This window comes from Balaenoptera acutorostrata, chromosome 11, assembly GCF_949987535.1.
Source record: "Balaenoptera acutorostrata chromosome 11, mBalAcu1.1, whole genome shotgun sequence".
NCBI lineage: Eukaryota > Metazoa > Chordata > Mammalia > Artiodactyla > Balaenopteridae > Balaenoptera > Balaenoptera acutorostrata.
The window spans coordinates 11887918-11910380 of record NC_080074.1 but is presented as its reverse complement, the minus strand read 5'-3'; the positions used below and the strand labels follow the sequence as shown (position 1 = coordinate 11910380).

The following is a 22463-nucleotide window of genomic DNA, read 5'->3' as shown; positions in this document are numbered from 1 at the left end:
CTTTGGCCTCTGCCTGTTTTTTTTAAACCTACTTGTTAAGTTTTATCTCTTCCAGATTACAACAGGTTCACATGAAGATAATGGTGATGCAGAGATTCCAGCCACTTCTCAGGACAGATCCTGCCAAAATAAAAGCAGAAGTCACCCTGGAGCCCCTAAATAAAACAGGGCGAGAGCTCCATGACCCCAAATAGGTGGGGTCTACGAGTCCCTTGCCAGCCTTAAGAAACTACAGGAGACAGACTGCCTTCCCTCATCCTCCCAATAAAGATTTCTTGGGGTTCATGTCTCTCAGGGGGGATTTGAAGTAGGAGATAGATGGACCCCTGGGCCAGACAGCTGGTGTTTGTCAGGTGGAGCAAAAGTGAAGTTTTATCCTCAGCCAGACCAGAATGATGCCTGTTTCCCTTCCTCCATTGATACGGTGGGAATGAACTAGCAGTGGAGAATTTGTTGCAACATAAATAGAAATGAGGTTTTTCCTCTCCTTGATAACAAGGAAAAATAAAGTGAACAGTGAACAAGCTAGAGAAGAGACATAAACTGGTCTGAAAGAGTTAATCAATCCTAGTTTTATTTTAATTTACCAATCTGTAGTGTCTGTAACTAGATTTGTCTTTCACAAAGCTAATCTATCACCCCTTGACCCTGTGTGAATTACATCCGGCACCTATCACCCCCTAACTCTTGTGTGAATTACATCCTGCGCCTGGTGTTTACCTCCTTGCACTCCCTTGTAGCAAATCACCGCTTGTAGCATTTTGCATTTCAGAACGTAGGTCGCAGGCCAGTAACCCAGAGACAGACAGACCCAATTACTGGGCTACCTGACACCAGTGGTGACCGTTTGAAATAATGCAGGAAGAAGAGGAATGCAAGACCTTCATTACTTTGAACCTTATCACCTACCCTAGACCATGAGCCCTAGGCTATATAATCTCTCTCAAATCCCCAGGGAGGGGGTAGGGGCACAGTTCTTGAGGCGCTAGTCTGCTGTGTTTTCCCCTTTGCCTGGCAAAGAATTAAAGCTAACTTTCTTTTCCTCCAAAAACTCTGTCTCTGTATTTCTGTTTGGCATCAGAGCACAGAGCCAAGGTTTTTTTGGCAACAAGCTTTCAAGCAGCACATTGGCCCACCACACGATCATCACTAGCAATTTTATTTTGACAAACTGACCTCAGGATGGTAAATAAAGGTTTCAGAACAAAAAAAGAACAGATTGCCGGCCTCCAACTAATACTCCAGCCAGGTTTATGTATGTACAAAACTTACAAATATCTACTTAATTAGAAATTAAAGGAAATCTCGCCCTAAAAATGAAGGGGCTCTTTTATTGTGTATGCAGTTAAGTTTAAAAAGCTGGCTTGATAAAAATATCTTTTCAGAACTCTGACTTTAAACAAAGGCTTTCTGGGGGAAACTTGCATTTCTCTGTGTCTTTGAGATGTAAATGTTCTACCTGATCTTCCTAGGATGTTCTGTGTGTGTGAGTGTGAGTGTCTACGTGTTTTGAAAACTTGACCTCTGCCATGCTATTTTTTGAGAGTAAACTCTCTGGATTTTACTTAGGTTACATCTTCCCCCACTGTTATGTGGAAGCCTCTTGCGTCTTACTGGTTTGAATCAATATTAATATATTTTATTAATGGCCAAATGATGGATCCTTTTAAATTGGAGAAACTAACAAATTGGCGAATCTAGGGTGCTCTCATTATAAACAGCTGTTTTATTGGTACCTATAAAAAATCAAATTAAAGGTAAAAAAAAGTTATATCTAATGATTAACCTATGAATGTCTTTCTTTAGTTTAAAACAAGTAAGAAAAACTGGTTTGGGAAGCTTCATTTATGGTCTTTGCTTTCCCTCATTGGGTCTTACAGATGCTAATAGAAGCATTAGAATAATTAATGTTAACAGGAAAAATCCTTTAAGGAAAGTCTAGATACTATTTCCAACAAGGTAGAAATTTTAAAAGGAATTATCTCAAATGAATAAAGAAATCTTTGGATGGTTATTTAAAATGGGATAAATAAAATGGAGATTTATGTGATCAAAACACAAGATTTTGATATTACTACACCACCTAAGGTTAAATGGGCCAAAAGGGACCCTCTACTGGTCCCGAGTAGTAAAAGCCAAACAAGTCCATTCTATTTACCCTAGTTTTAAGTATACATTTAAGGGGCTAGAAAAAAAATTTACACTGAGATACCTCACCAGCAATTATTTGGGGCAACAGTTAGGCCAAAGGGCCTGCGTTCTTGGCTCAACCCCCCTCTGCAAATCCCAGAGCCTTTTTTTTTTTTTTAAAATTTTTATTTTTATTTATTTATTATTGGCTGTGTTGGGTCTTTGTTTCTGTGCGAGGGCTTTCTCTAGCTGCGGCAAGCGGGGGCCACTCTTCATCGCGGTGCGCGGGCCCTACACTATCACGGCCTCTCTTGTTGCGGAGCACAGGCTCCAGACGCGCAGGCTCAGTAGTTGTGGCTCACGGGCCTAGTTGCTCCACGGCATGTGGGATCTTCCCAGACCAGGGCTCGGACCCGTGTCGCCTGCATTAGCAGGCAGATTCTCAACCACTGCGCCACCAGGGAAGCCCCCCAGAGCCTTTTATATAAAAATAGATAAAATGGACAGGAAATAAAAAGAAAAACTTCTAGACCTCCTCCTATAAGATCAAAGCTTGTTGATTGGCTCCTAATTAAAGCTAAAGTTAAAGGTATAAAAGTTGACAGAATTGAGATGAAAGTGTATAAAATTGGTATATTTAAATGCTTTCTATGAGATGGTTACATCTCTTTTAATTATATTACAGGATAGACATGTTTCAGTAGGAAATACTGATACTTCCCCTGCGTGGTATTATAAGACAAGGCATATAGATTGCCCCTCAGGAAATATTAAACATACTAAAGGAATCCAGTAGGGTTACCTGAGTCATACAAATAAGCAAAAGCTGGGAACTAACATTCAAGGGCTAATAAAAATATAGTGATTTTGCTCTGGGTTTAACTTGTAAACTCAAAATGAAGGTCTTTGCTGAATGCCTTATACAAACCTTTGAAAGCATGATAAATTAAACTCAAGCTCTAGAACACAGAACTCGTAAAATAAATGTTTAGTTAGAAATCTTGTCAGTGATAAAATCTTTTAGTATAGTTTAGCTGACAGACCTTGTTCTTTGGGGAACAGGTCTTTCGCTTGCAGATCACTACAAACTAGAAATGTAAATATAGGCCACAAGGATGACTGAGCCTAATTATCTCAATCTGGCTGATCTCCCAGAGGCAGTGGTGTGAAGCGAGATCTTAATTCCCTGCCCAGAAACTGATCCTGGGGAGCCTGGATGAAAACCAGGAACACTACCCACCAGACCAGCAAGGGCTAGAGGCTAGAAGCTATTTTTCCCTGGCTCTTGCCTCCAGTGAAAAATGTATTTCTCACGGAGGCAAAAACTGTAAAAACAGGTACAAAGTTTATTATTAGAGACATAGCACAAGTGGGAGAGCACACAGAGAAACAGTTTAGTTAAGATAGAAGCAAGGCAGAGCTGCACACCCGGAGAGAAGGTGTGGGCGACCCCCTAAGGAGGAGGAGTGCAGTAAAGAGGCGGTAAAGTCATTTATGTCGGGAGTTCTTCCGGGTGTTTGTCTTCCTTCTGGCCAATCGTCTTGTTTTTCACCCCCCTGGCTAATTTGTTTCAGGACCCTCCCCCCAGGTGCAAACGCACCTCTCAGCCAAGATGGATCTCCAGGCAAAGGCGTCTGGGAGAAGCAAGGCTCATTATGGCATGGCATTGTCCCCTGACTTTTGACCCCCAAGGAGCCTTTCTGCGCATGTGTAATGTCTCCCTTGCCTCGGGCGGGGTCGGGGTCGGGGTCGGGGTCGGGGTCGGGGGTGGGGGGCGGGATACCTGATCTCTTGATCCTTTACTCAGACAAGGTTTTGCCCCTCTTTGTTCCTGCCATGACTGTTGTCTTGAGGCGTCCACAAGAGACAAAGCCTGGCTATTTAACCCTGTTTCTGTTGTTACTTCCATTTCGGAGGGCAAACAGGAGGCTGATCGTAAATGCCTAACCTGGAACCCACCTATCTCCTGTCTCAGGAAATGCAAACAGGAGGGCTAGTTTTAAGCGTCAGGCCTGAAGCCCACTTTAACTGCCCTATGAAATGTAAACAGAAGGCCAGTTGTAAATGTCTATCCTGGAGCCCATCTATCTCCTGCCTCATGGCAAGACCTGAAACCAAGGAAAAAAAAAATGACAAAGTGGCAATTTAAAAATTCAAACCGCTGGGAATGCTCCCTCAGCCAAACTTTACAAATAGTAAAGCCTTGGTCATCTAAGTAAGCAACTTTAATGTATTCCAACTGTTCTTTGTAAACTAGTTAAGTTTATATTGTAATACCTGATTCATAACTAAGTTTTTAAGTAAAGCCATGAAATCTCGTTTTGCCTGTCTACATCATATGTCTGTGTACACATTATACATATGAGATATCTACCTCTGGAAAGTATTATCAAAATTGAATTTACAGGGCTTTCCTGGTGGCGCAGTGGTTGGGAATCTGCCTGCCAATGCAGGGGACACGGGTTCGAGCCCCGGTCTGGGAAGATCCCACATGCCGCGGAGCAACTAAGCCCGTGAGCCACAACTACTGAGCCTGCGCGTCTGGAGTCTGTGCTCCGCAACGGGAGAGGCCGCGACAGTGAGAGGCCCGCGCACCGCGATGAAGAGAGGCCCCCGCTCGCCGCAACTGGAGAAAGCCCTCGCACAGAAACGAAGACCCAATACAGCCAAAAATAAATAAATAAATTAAATAAATTAAAAAAAAATTGAATTTGTAAAGAGCTCTAATTTAAAAGAAAGCGCTTACAAATAGAGGAAGCAGCCAAAATGACTCTCAGGTTCACGTGAACTAGGAAATATTCAATATTAAGTTGATACCTGGTATTAAAGTTTGTTTGTTGATGTAATCAATATAGACATGTCTTTATAGCAGGGGTCCCCAACGCCCCGGGCCACAGACCAGTACGAGTCCGCGGCGTGTTAGGAACCGGAGGTGAGTGGCACACAGTAGGAGGTGAGTGGCGGGCGAACAAGCGAAGCTTCATCTGCTGCTCCCCTTTGCTCTCATTCCCCCCCCCACCCCCAGTTGGTGGAAAAATTGTCTTCCACGAAACTGGTCCCTGGTGCCAAAAAATCTGGGGACCGCTGCTTTAGAGTCACCAACATTAAGTATAATACTGTATCGTACCTAGGTTTAATAGAAGTCAAATAAGACATTATTATATCTGTTACAAGAAAAATAACTGGATGTGATGAGACTTTAAATGTAAATGAGGTAAGAGCTTTTGGGTAAACTCTTCAAAAATAATTATATTTTAGAAATGTCTACTTAAGATGATCTTTCCAGATATTTGGTAACTTGAAGTTCTAGAGTTGTGCTAATTTAAGTGATGGAAGTTTTTTGAATAGCTAATTTCCAAAAAAAAAAAAAAAAAGATACTGAGACATCAATTACTAATTAGGGAAACTAAAGGCATTTAGGACTATTAGTAAAAATGGTGCCACCCTGAGATGTTCTCTGTAAGAAAATGAATGTTTTTAGAAATTATCACTGGTATTTTTCACCAATCTACAGAATGCTAACATAAGACAGTTCAGAATTGCTTACTTTTTAGTTTTCACTAGAAATTAAGGTTTTTAAAGAGTTGAGAATTCTAATTTAAACATATAATTAAAGCTAATAGGAATAATGTGGAAACATTTCAGTGTACAGTAGGAAAGTAGAATGTGTGTTTTCAGTAAAGAAGGTATGAGGAATGGGATTACGTTTTATTGAGGAAAAAGTAGTATACCTCAGAGCCGGTTGGTTTTATTTAGATGGAAAAATAAGGGACAGGATGATATGGATACAGAAAGTGATAAAACATTGTGGAAAGAAACCCTGAGAAAGTTTATGTGTGGTCAGGATTAACTAAATTTAGATTGAAGTTAACTAAGTAAATGGATTTTGTTAAGTAAGCTAATACAAGACTGGAATTTGATTTCTCTCTTAGAGTGCTCCTTTTTGATAACAGATTGTGTGCGTTTCTGTGCCCTTAAATGATCTGTATTTGTTTTCTTTTTAATCTTTTTGTGACTTTGGTTAAATAAGTACTGATTCACAGTGACCTATGATCCTGTTGTGTTTTAAAACATTTTTGATATTTTTAACAAACTTCCCAAATATTAAAATCCAACTAAAGCTCTTTTACCCTCCAGCTGACTCTGGGATGCTTTGAAGGAACATCCTGAGACATCTCAGAGATGAATATTAAACTAATTAAGTTTATCTGGTATGTTTAAATACTTCAGAGACATTGTCAAGTGATTGGAGATGAACCATAGGTTACAGTGTATGAATAAATGTCATTAATATAGATATTCCAAAATTTATATGGAATCCCTAACATCTGATATGCCCTGATATAATGTTATCAGTCATAATTCTAGTTATTATCCTAAAATGTTATATCACAGAAATATCCAAGTTTCCTGCCAATTGCATTGTACTCAAATCTTTAACCATACTATTTTAAGTTTTGTCCTGATGCTTTTACAAAATGAAGATTTTTAAGACTCATAAAAAACAAATACAAGTTTCTTTTTTTTTTTTTTAATTAATTTATTTTTGGCTGTGTTGGGTCTTTGTTGCTGCGCGCGGGCTTTCTCTAGTTGCAGCGAGCAGGGGCTACTCTTTGTTGCGGTGCGTGGGCTTCTCATTGCGGTGGCTTCTCTTGCTGTGGAGCACGGGTTCTAGGTGCACAGGCTTCAGTAGTTGGTGGCACGTAGGCTCAGTAGTTGTGGCTCGCAGGCTCTAGAGCACAGGCTCAGTAGTTGTGGTGCGTGGGCTTAGCTGCTCTGCGGCATGTGGGATCTTCCTGGACCAGGGCTCGAACCCATGTCCCCGGCATTGGCAGGTGTATTCTTAACCACTGCGCCACCAGGGAGGGAAGTCCCCAAATATAAGTTTCTGATTGCCTTTAGATAATACCACTGAACTCTGTAACAAATGACAAAACTCAAAACCTGATTACTTCATCCAGATCAACAGGAATCAATTACATGGGACTGAAGGAACTGATGAATATGATTTATAACTTTATGACTTTGGGAAATATACCATCTTTAATCTTTGTTTTTCAGAAAAACCTTTTCTCTTATGCTATGACGTACAACAAGTTGATAAGGTATACCTTTGTAAACAAAGATGAAACATTTTTCTTTTTCTCTCTACCTGTTCCTGCCAAAATTTGGCCTCTCCAGCTGGCCCTCCTGTGGACTTGATGGTTTATTGCAACTGGATTACAACTAGTTATACTAGTAATTGTTTTAATTTGTTCTTTGTTTCCAAATTGTTTATACTTCGTGTCTCCCTGCTGCACTATGACTTTGTCAGTATTACTAGCTGCATTACTTATATCCTGTCTGTTTCATAAGATTGTTGTCTCTTACAGTACCCAGTGTGTAACCAGGCCTCCAACAAAATTGATGATGGCTAAACATCTTGAGGAAACAGATGATTTTTATGACTCTTATAGAATAATTGTAATGACTCTTATAGAATATTTATGGCTCTTATAGAATAATTGTAATAGTGTGACTCTAGGTACGGGAAGGAGCAACAAGGGAAAACATTTCCTGGATCATAGTAGACTAGTAAGACAGACGATCCAGAGAATCTTTAATTATCAACAGGGCCTAATCTGGAAACTAGCACCTGGAGTGACACATCAAAAAAAATTTTCACCTGATCTGGGATGCGCCTCCCAGTGCCGTGGGACAAAATTTGGTCATGAAATGCCTCCCAAATATTGGTCAAATTTCCAACCAAGAGGAGGATCTGAGAAATGGAGTTATTTCCCGCTATATCAGTAAACAAAGGATGTCACACTCATCAGCGATTGCAGCCACCACTGATGTGAGCTGGTGAACTCAGGAAGGAAAGAATACCTGCCATCCAGCAGCCATCAGACTGCAGCCACTGCCTACGGTGAGCCCTGAGGAAACTCAGGATGTGAAAACATAGGATATTGGCCCCAGACAGCTGAGGTGCATTTCAAAGGAAAGACTTCAGTGAGCCCAGACTCTTGCATCTTCCCATACGTAGAAAAGCGCTAAATTCCTAAACTTGGGATATCTGGTTTTCTTTAATTAACAATAATCTTTTGATGTTCAGACCACCTGCCCTTTGTTGCAAAACTTCTACATAACCTGGCTCCCCCTCACCTCCTCGGAGCAGTTCTTTCAGGGTTATTTGAGATGCTGCCTCCTGGGTTTGAAGTCTTAAAAATTCCCGCTGAATAAAACATAACTCTCAACTTTTAGGTTGTGAATATTTTTTAAGTCGACAACTGGAAGGAAAAGGAACCACTGGGCACTTGATGGGGACAGAACTGAGGCCAGCCTGGTGCTCCGTGACAGCTCATTTGCAGACAAGTCCGGTGTGGAAGGCGGCTCCCTTCCATCTGGCAGAAGATGCTTTCCCTGGACCCCACTTCCCAGGCACCCCTGAACCGAACAGGAGGGGAGACCACCGAGTGGCCGCCCTTCAGCCCTTACGTGCCCTCCGTGTGGCTTTGGTGCGGTCACTGCGATGATCTGAGGTGTCTCTGGCAATCACGTCGGTGGGAGCACTGAACCGTGGGGAAAGAGCAGGGCTGACTGTGGGCCTGGGCGGAAGAAGCCTGGCCATCAGAGCTCCTCTTTGTTGCTGTCGAAGGGCGAGACTGGAGGCCCTGGAGCCAGAGGGTGCTGTCCTGGCCCGTGGTCGCCAGGTTGCTGGCCGCTGTCCCCCCGGCCCACAGTGGCATAGTCCCACAGGAGCCCGCTCTCCACGCCACGCTGGCGGAGGCTCTCGGTTCCCACGAGCCCCTGTGTTCTCAGGTACCCCTGCTGGCAAAAGGGTGGCAGCTTCTGGCGTGTTAGGGCGAACAGGAAACAGGACTCTGCACAAAAGCAAAAGGAGGTCGGGCTGAGAGGTGTGGGGAGAGGTGCAAGGGGAGGGGGTGCCAATGCCCCAGGGGCCTCACCCGGTTCCCTCCATCCCCTGAGCCTGGGAGCTGACTTTTCTGAGTATCTCACGTCTGACCTGGGTAGCCGTGGATCTCATCCCTCCCTGAGGTTCCAAGACTGGGAGGCTGCCTCAACATTTTGGAAAAACAAGGCTCCAGAGGAAAGCAAACCAGAGACGGCTCAGCTCCCAGAGGTGGGAGGCCCGCATGCTGCTGTGCGTGGAGCCAGCGGGGTGGGCGCTCAGCCACCCGGGAGCAGCCCCTCAGCCTTCTCTTCCAGGAGCCACCCCGGCGGGGCTGGGAACTTGGTGGTCAGTTCCATTTTGAGCTCAGAGTTCCCTGCAAACATTTATTCCCGCAACAATGTCTGAGCTGCAAATACTGTGTGTAAAGCACGATTCTAAGCACTGTGGGGGACATAAAGGTAAAACTGCTAAACCCTCGTCTGTGCCACAGCAGAAAGCTGGTGTGTAGGTCAAATCTGATCAATGAAGAAGGAGCTGTGGATACGTGTTATTTAGAAATATTAAGAGACAACCAGAGGAGCTCAAAGCCATTCCTTCTGGGGAATGGGAATGGAAGTGGGTAAAAAAGCCTTTTAGCCAAGTACTTATATAACTTTGACTTAAAGAATAGAAAGGATGAAACAGAGGTGGGCTCAATCTTCTAAGGGATTTAGAGACAGGATGGGAAGATGGAGTGAGTGTCAGAAAACCATCGAGTCTCTCGCCTCAGTGAATGGGCACATTACAAAAGGATGCTGTAAGGCTCACACGAGTGACCAGGCTGTGAGGTGCCACAGGAAAACTATTTCCTACCTTACCTCTGACTGATAGTACAGAGGGCCCCTGCCAGAATGGTCCATGACCATCCTCTCTGAGCAGGGAAGATAGCAGATGTGGGAGAGGACGGAGAGGGGCAGTGAGGTGGCCTGTCGGCAAGCACCTCCTCCTATGACATACGTCACCCCTTCTGCAGGGGCCCGGGCGTGGAGAAGCCCAGCAGATCTGGGTCCAGAACTAGCAGCTGCACACCCACTAACCGGGTGGAGGGAAAGCCCACCCTCTGCCAGCTGGCCCTTTGTGGGGAGGATTCCTTCGAGTTCAAGGCAGTGACACTTACTGGCTGGTACTGTTGAGTGTATCTAGGGAGTAGGAGCCAGGAGGCTGCAGGGCCTGTGATGATGGGTCGGCAGGAGCCGTATCTCAGGGTAGGAATACACTCCCTAACAGGCACTGGCATCTCTGTGTACTCCTGAAACCTCGAGAAACAGACAGAGGTTTTGCAGCTGAGGTCTCTAGACCTATAGTGGGTAATTTCATGTGTAAGTGTATGGTCAGAGTTTATGTCTGCAGAATGCTAGTACTTCAAAGCTGTTTAGCTCTGCTCTATGAATTACCCCTGTTTGAGCATCTACACACATTTAGACTATTAACAAAGTATTGTTTTAAGCCATCTCCCTTAATATATACATTTTTATTTCAAGGTAGACTGAGGGATGAAAGGATGACACTTGCTCTCTGACCCATAGGCCAAGGACTGACCGTCTCTAACCTGGTTTGATATGAATAGTGCGTGATATACAATCACTGTTCAACAGATGTTTGCTGGACAGAAAAAAGGAGTGGGTATGCTGGTAATTCAGGGGGTTAAAAAAAAAAGACAAAAATTTGGCTTGTTTTGGTCAGTTCTCCCTCTGGATCGTGAGACTTTTCTTCCCAAGTCCCTCTTTGGGTTTGACTGTCAGAGCTATCTTCCATCCAGTTCACCAATTTTCCCTTCATCTCTGTCTAATGTGCTCCTAACCTTGACATTGAGTTTCTAATTACAAATTTATATTTTCATTTCCAGAAGTTCCATTTGGACCTTTCTCAAATCTGCCCAATTTTGGTAGTCCTACCCTTTCATTCCATTTTCAGTAATCTCTCTTCTATTTACTTACAGATTTTGGACATACTCTACATCCTCTCTCTGACCATTCCATTTCCCACAGGCTTTGTAGGTTTCATCCTACAGTGTGTTGCTTCTGCTGACACTCCCTCATGGTAGTTTGTATCCTTACGTGTTAAGTGATTTCCGCTTGGGAGTTCATGTTCCTGGGAACTTTATCTGGGGGAATTCTTTGAGGCCTAGTATTAAGGTATGTGTCCTCACAGAAGACTCACATCGACTTCTGTGATTTCTGCACTACAACGATAGTGTGAACTTTGGCCCCAAACTCATATGAGTGAGGCCTAGTGAATGGAAGTTCTCAGGGGAGATTTTCCCCCCGACTCTACCCAGAGCCAAAAAGCATGTGTCTCCTCTGTCTCTCGGGAGTGCTTTCTGCCTTCTGCTTTACCCACTGAGATCCCAGCTCTATTTAAAGGTCTCTGTACAGATATCCTACCCTGCTCCAGCCTCGTCTTCCCAGCTCCAAGTGCTGGTCAGCTACCCGGGCTCTAGGCCACTGACAGTCAGCAGGTATCCCTCATCCAGCGGTGGGTTTGTGCTTTTCTTGGTGTTTGGCCTCTGGGGAGTTCCCTTATTTTCCTGCCAGTTTTTTAAAAAAGACATTTTATTCAGTGTTTGCAGGTGTGCTGTACTGGGAGGGGGTTTCTGTGAACACCGAGTCCTCCCGTTGTAGGAGATGGAAGTCTTGGGTCTGGGTTTCTAGACGTGCATCCTAAAGTTCCACAGGGCATGGATCTACCCCGTCTTCTTCACCCTCCAGCTCAGCCCCTTTGTCCTTCGGGAAACTTAAGTTACCTGCATAGAAGCTCCGGAGATCGGTGTCCAAGCAGTTCTCCAGGAAGCGCCTCAGGGGCAGAATGTGCCCCACCGGGGCCGTCCAGTCCGTCAGGAAATCTTCCACGATGTGGTGGATGGCCGTGGGCCGCGGCAGAGGCCAGCCTGCGGGGCGGAACCTCACCTCCTGCTCTGTGGGGAGGAGAAGGGGCGTCATGTCAGAGCCGAGCGCGGGGCTTCCGTTCCCAGGGCCACGTCCCGGGTGCCTGCCCCCCAGCCCCTCGCGCTCAGCCTTCCTGATGCACCTCTGCATGGGCCACGGTCAGCCCGTTCAGCTGTCCTTCCGAATGTCTGGAAGGCGGACGTGAGGGAGAGGGACGAGACCAGACTCATCCCCTGCACTGTCAGCGGGCACAACTAAGACCAGTCACTTGAACTCGGTTTGCTTCTAAGACTTATGTGGACTGAGGTCTATTGTGACTGCTTTGAAACTGGCCTTTCTGTGAGGAGACTCGGGGTCCTGCCTCCAAGGGGTCTTAGGGCCCCTCTAGTGCGGTTTCCTACCTGGTGGGTGCCCTTCCGTGTGTCCCTGCCACAGGGCACCAAGCCATGACCACCCCTGCCTCGGGAAACTCTGGGAGGTGGCCCATCCCACCCTTGGCAGCTTCCACGATTAGCTGCTCCTTAGCGTGAACGTAAACCTGCGCTCCTGTCACTTCTACCTGTGGACACTACCTCCGCCCCTTGGAACGGCCTCTATTTTTAGATCATCCTCTTCCAGGGGACATCCCTTCAAGTTTGGAAGCAGGAGTCGTGTTCCCCAGGTTGGTCATCATTCGGTAGCTGCTCCGTGCCGGGCACCATGCTGGCGTTGCGCTGCATCATCTCATTAACCCTCATCCTACAAGGAGGGTGCCGTGGCCACCCCCACGTCACACCCGAGCAAGCTGAGGCTCAGCGGGGTGAAGTAATGGTCCAAGGCCACACAGCGAGGAAAGGACGGCCCTGGGACACTGCCCAGCTCTCCTGCTCCCCTCCTGTGCTAACCAGTTCCCCTTCCCTTCCCTGTTCCTTCTAAGAGTCAGTCCCCAGATCCCCGCTCCCCACTCCACGGTCAGCCTCCTTTGGAGACAGCAACAACAGTGCCCCTCTGACGACGTGGTGCCTGGAGGTGATCACGCCGCTCCACACGTGGCCTGCCCAGGTCGACGTGTGGGCCAGAATCTGGGAATAGCATTTATTGTTCTTGGACCATCTGCCCCATTTAGGCTCTAGGCAGAGCCCCTAGCGGCCCCCCTTCTGTCAGCTGAGGGTGCTGCATGACAGCTTAATGGCGCTGGGGTCCGAGGAGTGCCCTCGCTCGGGGGAGAGTGGAGACCCAGCTCACCGGTGGGGAGGTGCCTGTAGTAGTAGATGACAGGATGGAGGAAGTTAGACAGCCAGGCGTCTTCCGTGTGCCCCACAGAGCGGTCATAAAAGAAGACGTCCTTGTCGGGCCCAGAGAAGTTCCGGCCGTACTCCATATTGATGACGAAGAGCCCGTGCCTGGCCCTTCTTCCTGTGATTGTCTCCAGCTGGGCCAGCATCTGCATGGGGAACTCCTCCAGGTACTCAAAAGCAGTGGCATTCCTGGGGACAGGGGCAACATGGCGGGGGTAAGACCCTCAGTGCTGCGGCAGAGGTGACAAGCGTGTGCGTGCGTGTGTGGTGTGTGCGTGCGTGCGTGTGGCGTGTGCGTGCGTGTGTGGCGTGTGCGTGCGTGTGGTGTGTGCGTGCGTGTGTGGCATGTGCGTGTGTGTGGTGCGTGCGTGTGTGGTGTGTGCGTGCGTGTGTGGCGTGTGCGTGTGCCTGCCTCTCCTGCCTAGAAGCGCCCGTCAAACGGCGTGCAGACACTCATCAGGCCTGCGCGTCTCCCCTGAATATTACTGTTACAGCTGAGCCCTGACTTACACGGGGGAGAGAAGACAAGACGCTGAGTAACCTGAGTGGGTATCTGGGGAGAGGGGGAGCCAGGCTGAGAGACCAGTGATGGAGAAGCCCTAGGAGGGAGCGAACACCTTGGCATGTTCAAGGGACAGGAAGAAGGCCTGTGTGGCTGGAGTGGAGCCAAGGGGGAGGGGACGGGAAGTCGGTGGGGGCAGGTCAAGGAGGGCCGTGTGTGCCACGATGGGAATGTCGGGTGTCATCTGGGCTGGGAAGGGAAGCTGCGGGCCTTGGGAGGATATTGAACAGAGCTGAATTCGAGTGATTCAAGTTTTAAAAGAATCACTCTGGGTCTTCCCTGGTGGCACAGTGGTTAAGAATCCGCCTGCCAATGCAGGGGACACGGGTTCGAGCCCTGGTCCGGGAAGACTCCACATGCCGTGGAGCAACTAAGTCCGTGTGCCACAACTACTGAGCCTGTGCTCTAGAGCCCACGAGCCACAACTGCTGAGCCTGCGTGCCACAAGTACTGAAGCCCACACGCTGAGAGCCCGTGCTCCACAACGAAGAGTAGCCCCAACTCACCACAACTAGAAAAAGCCTGCACACACTAGCAGCCAAAAAAAAAAAAAAAGAATCACTCTGGCCACCATGTTGAGAGCAGACCATGGGGTCAAAGGTGAGAGGCTGGGGCTTCTCTGGTGGCGCAGTGGTTGAGAATCTGCCTGCTAAGGGCACACGGGTTCGAGCCCTGGTCTGGGAAGATCCCACATGCCGCGGAGCAACTAGGCCCGTGAGCCACAATTACTGAGCCTGCGCGTCTGGAGCCTGTGCTCCGCAACAGGAGAGGCCGCGACAGTGAGAGGCCCGCGCACCGCGATGAAGAGTGGCCCCCGCTTGCCGCAACTAGAGAGAGCCCTCGCACAGAAACGAAGACCCAACACAACCAAAAATAAATAAATTAAAAAAAAAAAAATCTCCAAGGCTTACGCCGTAATAAAAAAAAAAAAAAAAAAGGTGAGAGGCTGCTGTATCAGTGCAGGTGAGAGATGCTCATGGTCCAGACCAAGGTGGCAGTGGGGGCGCTAGTGAGAGGCAGATTCTAGACACAGTTTGAAGGTAGAGCTGATGGGACCTACGGATGCTGTGAATGCAGTGAATGGGTATGAAAGAGAGAGGAGTCAAGGGTGATGGGGGTTTTGCTCTGAGCACCGCTGAGTTTCCTGCATGTCCCTGAACTTAATGTGCTGCTGCACTCACTGGCTTTGGACCAGGCTGTTCCCTCTGAGAACCAGCCCCACCGCTCACCACCCTCAGCTCTTCTCCCTTCCCTGCTCTGCATGGTTTCCTTCTCAGGGAGCATCCTCTGTGATCTGCTGCTTATCACTTGATTGATAAGGAGCCGACATGGTCTGGCCCAAGGAGCTCTTACACCACGCAGGTGGTGATCCGTCATCACTGCAGTTCACTGCTCATCTGTTTGGTACCAGACGCTTTTCTACCAGTTACCTTTACTCCTCCCTACAGTCCTGCAAGGTAGGTATTATTAGCTCTATTTTGCAGATGAGAGAAAGGCTCAGAGAGACTAACTAACTTGCCCTAGATCACATGGGTGGAAAGTGGCAAAGCTGCAGCACACCCACGTGTCTGTCTGTCTGTCCGTCAGTAGAGCTTGTGGTGTTGATTTCACTGATTTCCCCAGAACAGACTGATCCCCACCCTCCCTGCCCACCCCACCAGCCATCTTCATCTTAGCAAAGAACCACTGGGCTCTTCCACACATGCAACAGGAAGAGAAGAGCAAGACGGGGTGGGAGGGGGAGGGGCAGTGGGAAGGCGAGGGCTGGACTACTCACTCCTTCAACAGGACCACGTCGGCCAGCACACTGAACATCTGGTAGAGCCCAGAAGCCTCGTTGACGCGCCGGATGATGGCACTGGCCAGCTGCGTGATGGGGTGCTGGGTGGAGGGCCAGGTGACGCCGTGATGACGCTGCTCCAGCAGCCGGTGGACGGCACGCACTGAAATGGCCAGAGGGAGGAATGGCATGCTGCCCTTAAGATGTTATCTTTCACCTCCGGGGAGTGGGGGGCGACGCAGAGCCCCACCAGCTCTGCACTCAGGACACGCTTGTATGCGCGGCTCCAAGAAGATGCCTTTAGAGCAGGGTCCACACGTGTGTGCTGAAAAGGGCTGGATGGGAAGTGTTTCTGGCTTTGCAGCCCAGACGGTCTCTCTCACTTGACTCAATTCTGCCTCTGGTGGGAAAGCAGCCGTAGAAGACCGCGAAATGAACGGGCACGGCTGGATTTGGTCCCCAGGCCCGAGACTGCCTGCTTCTGCTTTAGGCCATCTGCATACGGAAGTCCTGCCACTGTCACCTCACATGTGATGCGTCCAAACCAGACCCAGAGCCTTCCTCTGCAACCTCTCCCCTCCCCACAGTCCCCATGTCTATCAGAGACTCCCAAATGGAAAAGCTTTGACTGCTTCCTCTCCTTCACAGCCGAAAGCCACATCTGTTACTAAGTTCTACTTTGAGATGCTCTGTATATCTCTGGAAGGATAGAAAAGCAACAGCCATCTCAAACAACAGGGGGACATTTTCTGTGTACCTGGGGCTGCCCTTACACAGCTGTGACACTGGGGCACCACACACAGGTGCCTGCTCCTCGAAATGAATCAACACAACACCCAAATCCGGTAACAGCGAGGACACAGACAGACAGTTCACGCGCTGGGAGACTGGGTCGACCAACGGTCACAGGAAAGGATGTTCAGCCTCACGAGACAGACAGACAGACATCTGGTTCTCTGGAGGAAACAAGGTTATGCTGCGTTTTGTGAAAGGTTGAGGAATTACACAGCTAGGGAAGTGTGGGAAGGGGGCCTGACAAAAGCAGCATGGGTGCAAAGACATAAAACCTTGAGAAACTGGCACATTCTGAAAAGGAGGCGAGGGCCAGGCTGGGCGGGCGAGCCGGTGCCGGCTGCACGAAACTCTGGATGCCACGCCGAGGACCTGGCTGGGGAGCCCCTGGAGGTTTTTCTGTTTAAAGAACAGTGTTCTGGTGGGTACCGGAGTGGCTGGATGGGAAGCCAGAGGGACCAATGGCAGGAAGACCAGTCAGGAGAGACCAAGAGGTCCCAAGTCAGGCAAGTGAGGCTGGGATGGACTGGAGAGAGACAGGAGGGGGAGGGGCAGGGCTCCCAGCAGGCCCTACCTTCTGAGGTTACCATCTTTCATCTTGCTTTACTCTGGCTTGCTGTTTTCTGCTTGTCTCCCTTGGGGACCTGTTTTTCAGCTGAATGATGAGCAAGGTCGGGCAGGATGTACTGTGTACGGTCACACTGCCCCTCCCTCTAGTGGGGTCCCCAGCTAGTAGGACTGACCACAGCTCTTGGTGGCCTGTCCATCCAGGATTGTTTCCCACTTGCTTGAAGCTTAGTGGTCAGCTGGGAGCCTCAAAGTCAGACAGGTGTGGATTCAAATGCCACCTCTGCCATCCACTGGCTGGGTGACTTTGGGTAAGTGACTTAGCTTCTCTGTGCCCCAGTTTCCTTCTATGAAAAATGGAATTGAAATAACAGGATGTCTCTTATGGGGCTGTTGGGAGAATTAAGAATGTGAGCTGGGGAAAGATGAGGGGACAGAGGGAAGCAAGAGAGATGGGGCAGTACCTGTCAGGACAGCAGGTGCAGGAAGGGTGACATGCAGGGGAACGTGAGGAGGGTTTCTTGCTGGGGACACAGCTGGAGAGATGACTCTTCCCATTCTGTGTGTGTGTGTGTGTTCCATTTGCAAATATTTTGGTAAACAGACAGCTAACATTCTCGGTTTCTTTCCCTGACCACATGCAAGGGGTATAAAACATATCATCTGGAAATCAACAGCAAAGCATGATTATCTTTCCCTGTCAAACTGGAAGGAGAGTGAAATGCAAAAAGTAGCATTAAGGCAAGCGAGGCATCAAATTAAATATAGAAACATCAGGATGAAGGACCCTTATGGTGTTTTCATGGTCAAATTAACTGGCCCATGTAACACTCGTCATGCAATAAAGCACCCATCCAACGGGCTACCCAGAGCGCAGAAAATTGGTACCCTTAGTACCGAGAGTTTTGAAAGAGAGCTGATATAATCTAGTTGCAATTTTTATTGAAATTTGTTGGTACCCAAAGAGTCTATGTGTACGTAATGCTTTACAGCTCCACGGTCTCCAGATATTACCTTATTTAGTCCTTACAACAGCTCTATGGGGTGAAGAATTCACCTCATTTACAACTCTGGCATCTGGGAGGGCCAGCAGAGGCTTAGGGAGGTTATGAAGCCTCACCCCTGAGACCGCCCAGCTGCTTCCCCAGGTTAGCAGCCCCAAGCTCAGCATCCTTGCCAATCATGGTGACGCGGGTAACACGCCACCCCCAGATGTACTTACTTTTACACCTTATCTGGTACTTCTCTAGATGTGTCCTCAGACCAAGAAAACCCACTGCCGCCTGCCCCACAGGGAATTTGTGACAATCAACTGCTGATAAGTAATCCCTTTAAGGCTGCTTTAAGGGAATCAGGCGTGTCTTTACAAACCCTGGGGACGGTTCTGTCTGGGGACAGCGGCCCTCTCTGCCGGGCTCACCTGTGTATCGGAATCCATGGATGAAGCCCCCAGCAGATTTCCGGTAATCCACGGAGTGGCTGGCAGTCCCCAGGACAAAGAGGCCCCGGCTCCCTTTGGACTCATAGCTGGCTTTGACCAGGGGGTACTTCTTGCTGAGCTCACCCCCTGCAGAGAGTCGGAGGGACCTGTGAGTGGAAAGGGCTGTGAATAAAATCGCTGCTATGTATGAAACACCTTTTACAGGCTTGGCACTGAGCTAAGTGCTTACATTCCTGCTCAAATTTTAACCACACCATGACCCTAGGAGGCGGGTATGACGATGGCCATTTAGCAGACAGAGTAACTGAGGTTCACGTTAAAGATGTGGTGGGTCAGGGACAGAGCCAGGATTCAAGCCGCACTGGAGGCTGGGCTCTGGGTCCCTGTGTGACCTGATGGCACAGGAGGATCTGCTCAAGCCCTCTGGCGTCTCCTTGTCCACCTGGGCCTTGACCAGAGGGCTTTGCTGAGAGATCCAGCTCCTCCCCTCCGTTCGGACTCACTTGCTGAAAATGGAGAAGTCGAAGTTCCAGCCCAGGCAGCGGATGACCCGGTCGTAGGCCACGCGCAAGGCGAAGTTGTCGTTATCGTCCTGGGGGAGGGGGACGGCGTCGGCACTCCGGTTGCCTTCCTCCAGGAAGAATTTCAGGGTGACGTGGAACTTGCCCTCGTGGTCCTTCACAACAGCCAGATCCGTCAGGTCAGACTCGAGCAGCCCGTCCAGGGACTTCAGTTGGTAGGTGTCCAACAGGCCATTGTTGATGGCCCTGGGGCCCAAGGGGAATGTCAGGAGAGAGAAAGAAGTCTGTGCCGGGTAAGGGAGCCTCAGGGGCCAGGGTGGGGGTCAGGGGCTGGCAGCACAGCACACACAGTACCTGCCCAGCATACCTGAGGTCGCCGACGTAGTGGGTGGCCCAGGAGAGCCGGACCCGGGAGCGGCTCAGCATGTGGATAAAGTTGGTGACACCCAAGATGTTCTCCGCCGTCTCAAAGGCCGAGTTTCCCCGGCCCAGGATCAGCACATTCTGACCCACGAAGTCCTTGGGATCCACGGACACGGACTCATAACCATCCACGTATTCAGAGCCAGGGAAGTCAACGTGGTTGGGGACTGACAAGCCGGTGGCCACGAGAAGGACGCTGCAGGTGGGGGACAGAGGGAGGATGGCTTAGCCTCTTAGCTATGAGACCACGAAGTGAAAATCCCTCTTTGGACCTGCCGCCTGGCTCGCCCGCCTCACCCAGACTGCTGGCTCCTAAAAGAAAGCAGGTCATTCATTTATTCACCCACCTCCTGACCTGTCCCAGTGCATCGGAGACTTTACCCTGGCCTCTCACTGAGTGATCCAGTGGGTGCAGTTTCCTTTACACCTTCCTGGGATTATACCAAACGTGAGAATTAGTTTTACTTTCTGACTTTGGAGAGAGTGACGCCATGAGAAAAGGAATAATTCACTTAATTTTGAACATGGCAGCCTCACCAAGTACCACCCTAGTCATGAAAATGAAACTATACGTTCTGCTTCCCCCTTTCTTACTTGCCTGGCAGATGCAGAATCTGCTGAGTGGTGATTGTGTACGAGGCCCTGTACTAAGTGCTTTCTGCCTCATCTTACTGCTCAAAGCAGCTCTGCATTGGTGTTATTCGGCCTGCTCTACAGGCGAGGAGATGCAGGCTCCACGTGGGCCCACGACCTCCACAGCTCCTTAGACAGCAGAGCCAGAATCTGACCACAGGCCAGCCTAATTCCAGAGTCTTGCTCTTTCTACTGGTGGGGATTACAATCCTGTGGTGGACAGGCTGGGAGCTGGACCCTGTCGGCCTGCAGAGGAACGGTTTGATCACAAGATAGTTTCGAAAACACGACCGGGTGGCCTGGAGAAGCCTCTGTGGCCCCTTGCTTTCTGGCCTGTCCACTTGCTCACATCTGAATCCCCTACACCGTAGCACTGCTGCCTAAGATGCGAGGGTCCAAACTGCCCCAACCCTTCTCTCCTTGGGCTGTAACAAGCAAGGAGCAAGGCTGAGCCTCTGGCAAAAGGCATGAGAAAATGAACCGTGATCGAGCACCTGCCTGGAGCCAGGTGCTAGGCTGACGGCCGGGAAGGGAGAGGCAGTCGGGCACAGCGTTAAGAACACAGGCTTCAGAGTCAGGAAGGTGTGAGCTCAAGTGGCAGCTGCGCCCCTTATTAGCTGTGTGACACAGCACCGGTTACTTAACTTCTCTGAGCCTCAGTTCTTCATCAATAAAATGGGGATCAGTGAACCTCCTTCAAAGGGTCCTTGTGAGGATTAGACGAACACAGTATAACATATAACTCTGAATTTGGGTTCTCTACACTATGCTAAGCTTTCTCCCAAGTCAAAGCGAGCTAAAACTGAATCCTGGCAGCACTGCCTGTTGGCCCTCCCTCTCATTCAGTTCAGAAATCCTACTGAGCCTGTCTAACACTTGCTGGACACTTGCCAGCATTTCTCAGAATGTATTTTGGGGAACACAAGTTCTAGGAGATGCTCTACAAAAAGGGTTTTGTGGGTGCATAAGCTCAGACAATGCTCAATACCCAATGTTGGAGTCCTTCAGTGAATGTGAAGATACTGAAGACCGGAAAACCCTGGAGGAAAGAAATGGTCAGAATGTTCAAGTATGTACATACATTTCTAGGAAACACTTGGGAAATGATGGCTGAACTGAACCTCTTAGCACTGGATTTCAGCGGGAGCAAGGATGGTCAGAAATGCCTCTTTTCTCCCATTTCTCCCACACCTACGGGCCAACCAATGGGTTTCCTTCTTCCAGGGAAGGCACTGGCTTCAGCAGGTGAGCTCTGGAGCCCGGTTCCTTACCTACACTGGTATGCCTGGCCCTTCTGGTCGGTCAGGATGAAGTAATGGCCATTCCAGGCCCGTTAATCCTTGTTCAGAGTGACGTGAGCAATGGTTGTGTTGTACAGCACGTGGAGCCCCAGCCGGTCTGCGAAGTCGCCCAGGTAGCGCACCATGTCGCCGGCATCGGGGAAGTAAGCGTTGGAGTAGTGTCTGAAGAGCAGCCGGGGGTCGTGGCTGAGCAGAGAGTTCCAGTCATGGCGGAGGTTGAACTCGGCGTTGGCCTTGCCTGTGTACCGCTTGTTGATGCTGATGAGCTTGCGGTGCCGGGGGTAGCGCGTGAAGAAGCTGCCCGGTCCCGGGGCGCGTTCGAACACGGCGTAGTCCCTGCCGGCCCGCTGCAGGAAGTAGGCCATCTGCAGCCCCGCGGGCCCGGCACCCAGGACACAGTAGTCCCGGTGCGCGGGCACCGAGGCCTGGGCGGGGCACGGGGAGAGAGCCGGGTGCAGGGCGATGGTCAGGAGCAGCCCTGGGAGGCCCCACAGCAGGGCCGCGGCGGAGAGGCCCATCCTACGGCAGACCAGAGAGGTGAGGCCTCGGACCACGAAGGCCCCTCGAGGCCCGCGGACGTGAGCCAGGAACTGGGGGCCCAGAAAGGTAGGGGCTTGCCGGAGCGCTCACTGCGACTTGGGGCGCAGCCAGGACCAGAACCCAAGGACCTCTGAACTCATTTGCCCTGACTCCATCGTTTCAAGCTCGGATCTGGGCTCCCCCCAGGAGTCCCCAGCCCCTCCATCTCCCTCAGGACCTTAGTTCCCAAGGGCGCCAGACTCCTTATTGCCATGGTAATAAGAGGCTGGGTGTTTTCTCCAATTTCCCCTAATTCCAGGGATGCCCAACACCCCGCTAGGGCCTCCCAAGGCCAGACCCTCGAGGGTCACGTCTTTTTGGCCACGCCCCCGCGCTCCGGCCTCCACCCTGAAGGAGGTGTGGTCTGCAGGCCCCCGTCCCACACCCGGGTCTCTTCGGTCACGTGACAGGGATGCCCCAGCACACCTGCCCGCGGAGCAGCGCGAGGCCACCCTCCTTCGGGCGCGCTGAATCAGGGAGCCGCTCCCCACGCGTGCGCGGTGCCCACGCCCGCAGCTTCCGCCTCCCCGGCCCGCCAGTCCACCCCCGGCACAGAGCTCGAACCTCCCAGCCGCTCCGTAGACAGCCCGCAGCCAAGTCAGGCCGCGCTCGGCCTGCCCGCGCCACGGCGGCGGCCC

At 49.8% G+C, this 22463-nt stretch overlaps 1 protein-coding gene across 1 annotated transcript; it reads right to left on the bottom strand.

Moving 5' to 3' along the window:
- Positions 1–6680: 6680 nt before the first annotated feature.
- Positions 6681–22463, bottom strand: FOXRED2 (FAD dependent oxidoreductase domain containing 2). Its single transcript, XM_057557476.1, is given in 9 exon segments — positions 6681–8993; positions 11808–11978; positions 13174–13415; positions 15566–15731; positions 18348–18514; positions 18872–19135; positions 19257–19508; positions 21217–21765; positions 22252–22463. Coding segments are annotated over 8 exon segments (2064 nt in total). The 5' UTR covers position 21765; positions 22252–22463; the 3' UTR covers positions 6681–8739.